This window comes from Akebia trifoliata, chromosome 4, assembly GCF_017979445.1.
Source record: "Akebia trifoliata isolate Shusen 1 chromosome 4, ASM1797944v1, whole genome shotgun sequence".
NCBI lineage: Eukaryota > Viridiplantae > Streptophyta > Magnoliopsida > Ranunculales > Lardizabalaceae > Akebia > Akebia trifoliata.
The window spans coordinates 9,340,161-9,351,008 of record NC_141378.1 but is presented as its reverse complement, the minus strand read 5'-3'; the positions used below and the strand labels follow the sequence as shown (position 1 = coordinate 9,351,008).

The window sequence follows — 10,848 nt, the reverse complement described above, 5'->3', positions numbered from 1 at the left end:
ATTTGATAATGTATGTTTTCATAATGATGGCACACCCTTGTTTATTTTGTCGCGTAGTCATCTTTTCGAATATGACTAACAAGAAAAAAAAATGGTGCCCTCATCTATAATCTCTTGATAAAATTCCTTGATTTTTCATTTGAAACTCTTGCTTTTGTCAGTCTTACTGATAATTTTCTTTTGCCCTCATCTTCACCTCAAGTTTCTTTGTCTCAACCTTCAAACTTTAAGAGCGAGATGGGATTTTCGATGGGGCTTTAGACTCATGGCTCAGTTGGTTTGACACCTTCTAAAGCAACTTTGAAGTCATGGCTTCGAGTCCTAAGTCTTGAGATGAAAGAACTAATACTTTTTTCTTTTCTTTTGCTAATAAGGCATTGTGTTTTCTAAAGACAATTTGAGAGCAAAATAAAGAGTATTTATAAGTTATTAAAAAAAAAAAAAAAATTTACCCGATAAATTTGAAGGTCCAACTCAAAATCAATTAACAATAAGTGAAGAGCCCAGAAACTCATGAGGAGAGAGACAAGACAATGAATGTTGGGACTACACTCAATATTTTCAAAGGAAAATGAATGTAAGAAAATAAATTTTGATGCTTAATTGTAAATACAAAAATGTTAAAAACAGAGTTATTTTTTATTTTTTGGGTGGGGGTGATCCTAAAAGAATAACGTCAAGAGAAAAAAAAAACATTTATATTAAGTACGATTTGATCCATTAACAACTTTGAAGAGATCATCCTAAAATCTCAATCTAAATCCTAAAATATCCATTAGATTCGCTTGAATTTTAGATGAGATATGATGTATTAACATCCTTAGCGATATCTTGTTTCTAGATGCATTCATCTATGTCAATAAAAAAATAATTTATATCAAGTATTATTTAAGGAAAAGAATATGGGATTAGATATTGTGGTCTCCCATATCCTTGGTGTTTCCATCAGCCAATAAAAAATTATTTATTCGTTGTCACGAGGTGGTGGCACGTGCATTTGTCACCCTAGCTGAGATCTGACATATCTCGGCTGCCAATGTCTCTTTAAAATTTAATTTTTTTGACTTTGACCATCAACGTGGAAGTTGTGGTCCCCCAATTGTCCACGTCTGTCACGTACCTCTTCATGACACTTGGCATTCAACACATTTGTAAGTGGAACTGTCAATGGATCAGATCAAACCCAATATAAGATCCGTTTTGATCTGATATCTATAGGCCCAAATTAAGGATCTGGGTTCCGCTAAATTTGATTCGATAACCCATTGGATCAACCATCTCATAATTCAATAGGGCACTGATCGGATATTATGTTGGAAATATACAAAAGATACATATGCTTTTATTAAATTTATTAAAGTTGAATAAAGATCAATCCGAAATTATTGAGTTTCAAAATCAGAATAAATCAAATCCAGAACAAATACATCTATTTCTATAAGCAAGCAAGTTTGTGATTAGAAATCGGTAAATAAGATTAGTTCACCCATAGCATCTATAACCAATTTAGCAAACTAGCACCTTTAACTTGAAACAATACACATCGTAATTGATTGGGTCAAAACTAATTGGTAGATCTAATAGGTTTTGATAGGATTTGAACCTAGTAAAATTCTTAAGCTGATTCGCTGGACCATTTCATTGTAGAGAGTGCATTTTTAAAATTGAAAATGCGAGTTTGACCAATGTCAAGGACACAATTGCCAGTTGACTGTAGCAAGTCAATTAAAACATACTAAATTTATAAATATTTAAAATATTTTTTATATTTATCAGTTTAATTATTTAAAATCATTTTAAACTAACTTCCTTTGACACTATGTTAACATGACAATGCACAAAAATCATAGATCTTTTCTATGAGATACAAGACAGAACAATTATGATTCTCTAAACACTACACTGCCATGTCAATGCAATATCAAAGGAAGTCAATTAAGCATTTTTCTATTATTTACATTTTCATTATGACTCAAACATGTCGATGAGTTAAATAAATGATTTGTAGTTTGTCGAGTCTACTCAAATTTGAAATGTAGGATTGAGTCACCTTCAAATCCAATGACTTTTGATGGCAGTGTGGGAAGCACTGATAAAATTTGAATAATAAGTAATTATTTGATGAGAGTTCAATTCAATAAACTCGGATAAATTTAGAAAAATTTCATAAAAATATTGATTTTACTATTTGTTTGGATTTTTATTTTTATTTTTTCAAAAACAATCATCTTTAATCTTCTTCCTAAAAACCCTATCTTAGTATTGAGATTTGAAATTTTGAAAATAAATAATTTTAAAGGTGAATGAAAATTTTACAAAAACTAAAAAATTTTGGTAGAATTTTGTGACTACGGTGGAGAGGACATCCCTAGTGGTGGTTGGCGTTTCGAGGACATGTAGTGTAGGATCATGTTAGAACATAGAGGACGGTGTACTACAGTATCATCAGAACTGTACGTAGTGCATGTGAGGGATTGTGAGGTTTAGCTTTGATGGGTCCCACTTGAAAAGTTCGCCATGTATGAGTTATATAAACGACTTCTTCCACCATTCCTATCGAAAAAACATCTGAGGACCTGTCACCTCGACATGGGAAGATGGTAGTGGTATACATCAATCTAACAAATTAATTTGTGGGACCCATTAGGATTTCAACCAATCAAGTGTGGTAAACTAAAAGGTGGGTCCAAAATGCATATATAATTACCTAATTTTTGATAAATTTAAATAAAAATAACACCGTAATCCTGGATTTCTCTCGCACACATACACCCATGGTGTTCAACCCCAAGGATGTCTATTATTGGAGATAAAATATTTTATAAAAATTTTAATTTTTTGAATCAAACATCATAAAATAAAAATAAAAAGTAAATTTTTTGAAAAGATATCTGTATGGATATGATTGCACTTAAAAAAATATATACGAAAATAAAAGAAGAAAAAAGCGTTGATTTTAGTTTAAGAAATAAGGTTAGTGTGGGTGTAAGAAATACACTTATTAATGTAGATCGGAAACATGGAATCCCGATGTAAGAATAAAATCTAATAAGAGATCTAGTGTGACCGTAATATCAAAATGACCCAAATCGATTCAATTATCCTTGTAATTTGTATAAGAGACGATTAAAATTCATAAAACTAGATAGTCCAATCTCAAGTTCAAAGCCCACTAAATCCCAAGTCCAGAGGCACTCAATCTCCAAGTGAAAGATTAGTTGATCTTGAATTTGGAGATTTCTCAGGTGGACTTGGAGGTACCTAAAGGTGGAGAGCATCCCAATTGCGACCTGTACAAGATATTGTGATTTTCATGTACAACTTCTCATTACCCAAAACATATTTAAGTCAGATGTGGAAAATATATATTTCATCAGCCCAAAGACATAGTCGATGATTTGAGTGATAAACCACTTAAGGCTGTAACAAAACATTACATCATTCTCTTATTCTTGTATGATTGCGATTCCATATATGTTACAATATGATTCATATTCTTTATTCATTTATTTCATTGATTTGTTAAAATCAATATTATCAGGTTGAATTTAGAATATGAATGACTATACAAAATTCTCCTCCCCAATTATTTTTCTCGACTTTTCTTATTTATAAAAAAAAATATAAAAGATGAAAAATAAAAATCATTTTCTTAGGATGTGAGTGGGTGGGTGAATGTTTTCTATCATAAATATAAAGAAACTACTATTAGTGTGATGATTACATTAAGGTTATCAATAGATCAAATTAGAATCAATATTTGATTTGTTTTCATCCAATAACTTTGGATCTAAATCATGGATTTGGGTTTTGATATAAAGATCTGATTTAATACCGATTGCTAATGTTAGTGGTTGAGGGATTTTTTAATCATTAGTTGACACTAAGGGCAGAGTCAGGATTTTGCCCATGTGGAGCCAACCAAGAGTATAATTTCTTTTTTGTTGGGACTACTAAGAGTGGATATATTTTTTTGATGGGGGTAATAGTGACAGATTTTTTTATCCGTCGCTAAAATCTATCATAATAGCTCACTAATCCATAGACTATGAAAATTAAATCATCCCTTAGTTGACACACAACTTGCGATGGCCACATGATCAACTTGATATGAGACTTCTTCTCCATCTTGGGGCACTAGTATAATACTTACCAAAAGTTTATGATGCTTAGATTAGATCCACAACCACTTATGAACTAGAATCCGAAAAATAAGAAACACGGAATTTTATTCTTTTTATGGATTTGATCTTCACCTCTTCTCCAAAAGCTATTCTTTTTATTTTTATCCATTTTAGTCATGCGAAAAATCCATTTCTCATTCTGAAGATATTGATTAACTCATTATGTGTTCGGTAAGTCTTTGTACAAGTTTTCACTTAGAACAAAATTGTGTCCAAATCTTGTATTTATCTTTATTATTCATCTCGAGGTGACATGTGTACGTATTAGATTTATTATATTTTTTTCCTTCTATAATTACATTTGAATAATTTTATGAGTCTGGATAATGACTCGCGGAGTGGCATAGTCAAAGGACTCCATCAAGTGGACAAGTTTGGGAATTGTAGATTTGTACATCTCAAAATACACGATTCACTCAGGATACATATTTTTTAATCCCGAGGCATTTAGATCTACGGTGCCCAAACTTGTCACATCAAAGAGTCATTTGAGTATGTCACCTTGCGAGTCATATTATCAAAACTCTAAATTTATTTGGGCCTCGCTTGCAAAATTTTGGAACCTCACATCTAAGAACCTAATGTCATGTCTAAGAAGTTAATGTCATTTGTTTAAGGTTGACTACTGCATCATCTTTTAACAGACTATGACCCCTTAACACTACTTAACTTTGTCCCATCATCGGTACAGTCACTAAGTGATTCAGATTGACGAAATTAAAAACAAAAAGTTTAAAAGAAAAACATGTTGAAGAGCTACTTTAAAGGTTAAAAATGGTGATTTTGTGGAAATCCAAGTGATAAAGACACCAAAAACACCAATAATTTTTATTTTTATATAATAAAGATGAATAATATGATATGGAAAACGAAAGAAATATAGAATAAATAGTGATAAAGTCCAATGATGACGCTTGAGTATGCATAATTGTCTTTCATTTAATAATTTATACACATTAACATTAATTATATTTCTTAAAAAAATTGAAAATAAATCCTCTTAGTCTCAATAAAGATCCTAACTCTTCAAGATACAATTTGATTAGATGTATCCATGATTGTTTTTTCTCTATAGATACTACCTACTATTAGTAGACGAAGGGAAGGATTTATTATTTTGTAACAAAAATTAAAGGTAAGTGGAGCTCAAGAAAATTGTCAATTTCTATATTTGAACAAGGTCAAAAGTTTCTTGAAAGAAGGATTACAACAAAATCGTTGAGTTTAAAACTTATATAATACTTCTAAATACTCTCACCTTTCAAACTTGAAGTAAAAGATATAATTTTGGATAGAAAAAATAATTTTTATTTATTTATTGTAGGATTAAATGAGATTGAGAACAGTGGTTCGAAAACGAAATTAAATACGTAGAACATAATTTAGCATGGAGGATTGAAGAACTTAATCATAACAGTTTTTTTTATATAATAAAAATTGATGATTTTAACTTGAGGTTGAAGATTAGGACATTTAAATAATGAATCGAGTTCAAGAGACATTTATAAGTGATCACTAATTTTACATTGCTTGGATGTCATCCATTTTACAAGATTCAACGAGATCTGATGGTGTTTGTAAAAAATATTAAAAAAATGAATAACATCCGAATGATTGTGTAAAAATAATTGTTAGTTTTAGATGTCCTTGAACACGTCCCTTGGATAACTTTTCACTAGTATACAATGGGAGACCAAAGTCAAGGGGGTGTGTTGTTAGTTTGAAAGAAAATAGAGGGTATCTCAAATATTCACAAAGGTGGTTGGTGTACGTCATCTTCATGATTAGAGTGGTGAGAAAGAATGATAAAATCGAATTTTACAGGTTGGTAAATCCGTGGCCCAAATGTTCACAATCAGTACGCGTGAAAGATTAAAAACGTGGAATGTATACAAGTATGGAATTAGATAACTAGCGTACTCTATATAGTACAAAATACACTCTAAGGAGAAAATAAAAAAGGAAAATAAGAGAATAAAGTAACCTTTTCGGCAAAAGAGAAAGCAAATCCCGAAGGAATCTTGGGCCCAAAGCGCCACGATAGATAAACCCTCTTTGGAAAATAAATTAAAATAGAAAAAGAAATATATATTTTTTTAAATAAAAAATGTTTTTTTAGTGATGGAGAAATAAAAGAGGAGTTGGAAGTTAGAAACGTTCGAGGAGAGGAGAAGAGAATAGGTTGGGATCCGAGTAAAGGTGTTGGCTTGGTATCGGTGGCTGTGTTGGAGGAGAGAGAGATGGAAGATGAGAACGAAATATGGGGATTTTAAATAACGAAAGAGGAGAACATGGTCGGCATTTTGTAATTGGGCCGTGTTTCTCCGATTTTTTTTTTTCCTTCTTGCGGAGGCATTGGAGCATGAAAGGTTGAATCTTTCGTCTTTAATCTCCAACTTTAGAGGTTTTCTGGAGGTTTTCCTGATCATTTTAATGGTTAGATAAGTTCAAGATTCTGCATTTTTGGTGTTTGAATCGATCGATCGTTTTATTCTCCATTCTGTACTAGTTCGCTCGATAGATCGGTTGTTTTATTGCTTTTGTGGTTCTCTAGGAGATTACGGATGCATTTTCGTTGTTGGTCGATCAAATCGATCGTTTTACTTTTCAATCTTGGAATATTGAACAGATCAGAGATCGATTTTTTGATGCGTTGCTGGTATTTTAGTTGTTCGAGATCATCCGAAACCATTGAAGGCATGGGGATTTTCCTTTTGGAAGGTTGCTTTGCAAGCATTTGAAGTTATTCAGGTAGGTTGCTGGTGAAATTGAGTAGATTTCTCATTCGAGGTTTCAAATCATGTTTTTTCAGCTTCGTTGGATGCGCTTTTCTGCATATTCGAAGAATTTCCAGAAAAAACGAGCAAATTTTTTCGGTCTGGAGATAAAGAGAACAACTCATTGAAGTTTTTGGGCCTTTATTTGATGATATTTGCTTTAGAAATTATAACTCATATTTATCGCATTCATATTCTTTCTTTGAATGTTGGAATCTTGCGTGATTGAATGATTTCGAGAGAGAAATCAGAGAATTCTACGGAATCTCTTTACTCACACAGTAGATCAAACGGTTCTTATTGGATCATTGATTTCTCCGATTAATTTTAGACCGCAGATGTAAAAAAACGATATCTCCAAGAGTCCAGATCTCTCTTGTTTTTATTCAAAACTCGCTCTATTTGATTCAAATTTGCAGTTCCATAGCTAGATCTGATTCCTGTTTAACTTTTGTTCTTACAAGATTAAGAAGATTGAGAGAGAGAAAAACGTTATCTTTGATTCCAATGTCGTTTAAAAGCATTTTTCGCATGGCGAGGAGGAAGCACGGACATTGTCGGATGAGATCGCTTGTCGCGCCCGATAAGCCGCGTTTCCAATCTAATTCGGTTCAAGAAAGCCGATGGGCTAATCTACCACCAGAGTTACTCCTTGATGTGATCCAAAGGCTTGAAGCAAGCCAGACATCTTGGCCTGCAAGGCGAGATGTCGTCTCTTGTGCTTCAGTTTGTAAGTCATGGAGAGAGATCACAAAAGAAGTAGTAAAAACTCCAGAGGAATGTGGGAGGCTCACCTTTCCCATCTCATTAAAACAGGTGATTTTTTATATAATTCTTTTTTTGGATATAATTTGTTATTGATTTCATAATTCTTTCTACTGAAATTGTTATTGTTGATTTAAATAGCCGGGACCACGTGATTCGCCTATACAGTGCTTTATCAGACGGGAGAGAGCGACTTCTACATATCGTCTTTATCTTGGTCTGACTCCTGGTAATTATTGTTATTTTCTCATGTTTCTTTCTTTCTTTCTCTTCCATAATTAAGACTATTCATACTGTTAATTGTGTTTCTGATTTTAAAAAAAGGGAGTAAAATATAGCGATGGTGATCTGAAAATTTGAAGTTGCCCTGTAATGGAAAAGTAATACATTTTTTAATTATGTGTTTTGTTTTCAATATCCTAAAACCAGTCATCTTCAAGCTCTACAATGTCTATAGTAAATTATGTTAATCTATTAAACCTCATCTTCGATCCATCATTTTCAGCTTCACTTTAATCCCTAGCAGAAATCCTTGATTTTTCTATGTGAAAATCAGGGTAAAAGTGGGTAAGATTGGTGTGTAAGCACACCCTTTTCTTGATTTTTCTATCCGAAACCCTTGATTTTTCAACCTTGCCTTAATCCCTTGTAGGAACCCTTGATTTTACTCTATTCAATCTGGTTTTGGGAAGAGAACAGGGTAAAAAAAATCTGGGTTTTTATGTTGAAGATGATTGAAGTTAATTTTCTTAAGTCAGGGTGGTGTATCAAGGTAATTTTTTTTAAAATCCTATAGAAGAAGATTTTGCTTTTGAATTTTTTTTTTATTTCTGAAATACTTTGTGAACATGCTGTCTGGTAATTAACCTATCTTTCACACATGATTCAGTAAAATACCCTTTTAAAAAACTAACTCCAATCGATAACAACCTGATTCATGGTTGTTAAGGGAGCTCGACATAGCACCACTATGGATGTGAGTTCCTAACTTTTAGTGAAGTGGGAGATTTTGTTATCATCTTCGTGAGTATTTTTCGCAAACAAATTGGTAAGTCTTCGCATTGAGGTTGTTTGGGTATCATGTGATGAAGCTTAAGCCGATACTTTCGTAAGATAAAACTGCATTTAATTATATATCATGTATTACTCTGATTACTATTAAATGAAATTACAGCACTGCTGGGGGAGAATGGGAAATTATTGTTAGCAGCAAAAAAAATCAGAAGGACAACAAGAATAGAATTTGTTATATCCTTAGCTGATGATTTCTCTCGAGCAAGTAATACATATATTGGGAAATTGAGGTAAGTTATAGTTATTTATAAATGCTGTCAATCTGTTTCCTAATAGCTCATCCTTTCACGACTCACAATTTATTGGTAATCCAGGTCCAATTTTCTTGGCACCAAATTCATCATTTACGACAGCCAACCTTCAGACAACACTGCTATCCAATCAAATAGCCGGTCAAATCGAAAAATCCATTCCAAACAGGTATCTCCAAGAGTTGTCCCAGCTGGTAATTACAACATTGCCACTGTCTCATACGAGCTCAATGTTCTCCGTGCAAGGGGCCCTCGAAGAATGCAATGCACCATGCATTTCATCCCCATCTCCGCAATTCAAGAAGGGGGTACTGCACCTACACCAACCACATTTCCTCAATCCATCGAGGAACAACTTTCCCTCTCTTCGGGTCCAAAATTGAAGGACACATTAATGGATGTCACCTCCACAAGCCTCTTAGACCCACCAATATCTGTTCAGGGTACAAGAGAACCATTGGTTTTGAAGAATAAAGCACCGAGATGGCATGAACAGCTCCAATGTTGGTGTCTAAATTTCCGAGGCCGTGTTACTGTGGCCTCAGTTAAAAACTTCCAACTTGTGGCAGCTGTGGAGCCTTCCCACAATGTTTCACAAGCGGAGCAAGAGAAAGTAATTCTACAGTTTGGAAAGATTGGGAAAGACATCTTCACTATGGATTATCGATACCCACTCTCTGCCTTCCAAGCCTTTGCAATCTGCTTGAGTAGCTTTGATACTAAGCCGGCTTGCGAGTAGCCTCCATTTATAAGAGATTGTTATTATGTATTTTTTTTTGCTTCCACAAAAAATACTGGTTGTAAATATATTTGTCAATGGAAGCTCTTTAATCTCTACTGCTTATTAACACTGAGTATATAAGCTGTGCAGGCAACACTATGTATGGTAGTTGTGCGGGCATTAGTTTATCTCACAGCAGGCGGACCCAATGAATTGTAATTTGCATTTCTGTTATATATAATTGCAGATGAGAGTTCTTATGCAACCATCATTCTTGAGTATGTAGCTCCATCACTTACCATTATTGTTATATTTTGTTGAAATTTACATATTTTGTCCAGAGCCAAGTAACGTGTTATTGAAAGTGAGTTCATATGTTCTTTCACTATCTTCGTGTCATTACTGTAGAGTCATTAGATTCTTCGAAAGGGTCTCAAATGCATTGTGTTTTGACCTCATGTGGCTGACACAATGCGTTCTATTCTGTTGGGGAGATAAATTGAGGTGGGCTTCAGGAGTCATCATTACCCTCAAAGCCTTATACCAAAGAGTTGGGTTAGCCAAACAAATCATGCTCTACCATTCCACTCTGTCCAGAGCTGCACCTTTTACTATGGAAAGACTGGTCTTATATGATTTCACCATCTCCATTCAAGTTCTTTTGGGTATTCCTCTTGTTCTTTTAAAATCTTATCAACCTTTTGCTTCTCCAGCTGTTTTTGTTCAGCTTGAGATATAATACCCGACTGGCATTTGGTTTGATTCAGATGCCATATTAAGAAGCATGAGAAATTCTTATGAGCAACTCTTCTTTCTTCGGTTGTGCTTTTCTTTTGTAGCTTTTCATAATTGTTGTTATTGGTTTCTTCTGGTTGTGTATGATTTTGGAGAGTTACTAGGATCAATTAGGAGAAGTATATCTCAATGAGGAGGGTGACTCTGGAGCCACTACTAACTAGTATTTAGCGGTCTTGTCGGATGGTGGTTTGGGTTGAAAGGCAGATGAATTCGATGGTGATGGATGTCTGACTTGGTGGTTGAGGATGGGAAATTTTACTAGAATAGAAAAATGTTGT

The 10,848-nt window shown here is 33.6% G+C and overlaps 1 protein-coding gene across 1 annotated transcript; it reads left to right on the top strand.

Annotated features, from left to right (window-relative positions):
* The first annotated feature begins 6,358 nt into the window (after window positions 1-6,358).
* On the top strand, window positions 6,359-9,899 carry TLP6 (tubby like protein 6). The gene is made up of 5 exons (XM_086439234.1): window positions 6,359-6,935; window positions 7,426-7,777; window positions 7,868-7,955; window positions 8,901-9,030; window positions 9,115-9,899. Exons 2-5 carry the CDS (start codon window positions 7,469-7,471, stop codon window positions 9,788-9,790), a joined length of 1,203 nt encoding a protein of 400 aa, XP_086295360.1. The 5' UTR covers window positions 6,359-6,935; window positions 7,426-7,468; the 3' UTR covers window positions 9,791-9,899.
* Window positions 9,900-10,848: the final 949 nt, after the last annotated feature.

Excerpts from the sequence above, each read along its gene's own strand:
- TLP6 (XM_086439234.1), top strand. The coding sequence starts at position 7,469 with ATGTCGTTTAAAAGCATTTTTCGCATGGCGAGGAGGAAGCACGGACAT. Across the intron at positions 7,778-7,867 it reads TTCCCATCTCATTAAAACAG|CCGGGACCACGTGATTCGCC; the intron begins GTGATTTTTTAT and ends TGATTTAAATAG. Across the intron at positions 9,031-9,114 it reads ACATATATTGGGAAATTGAG|GTCCAATTTTCTTGGCACCA; the intron begins GTAAGTTATAGT and ends TTGGTAATCCAG.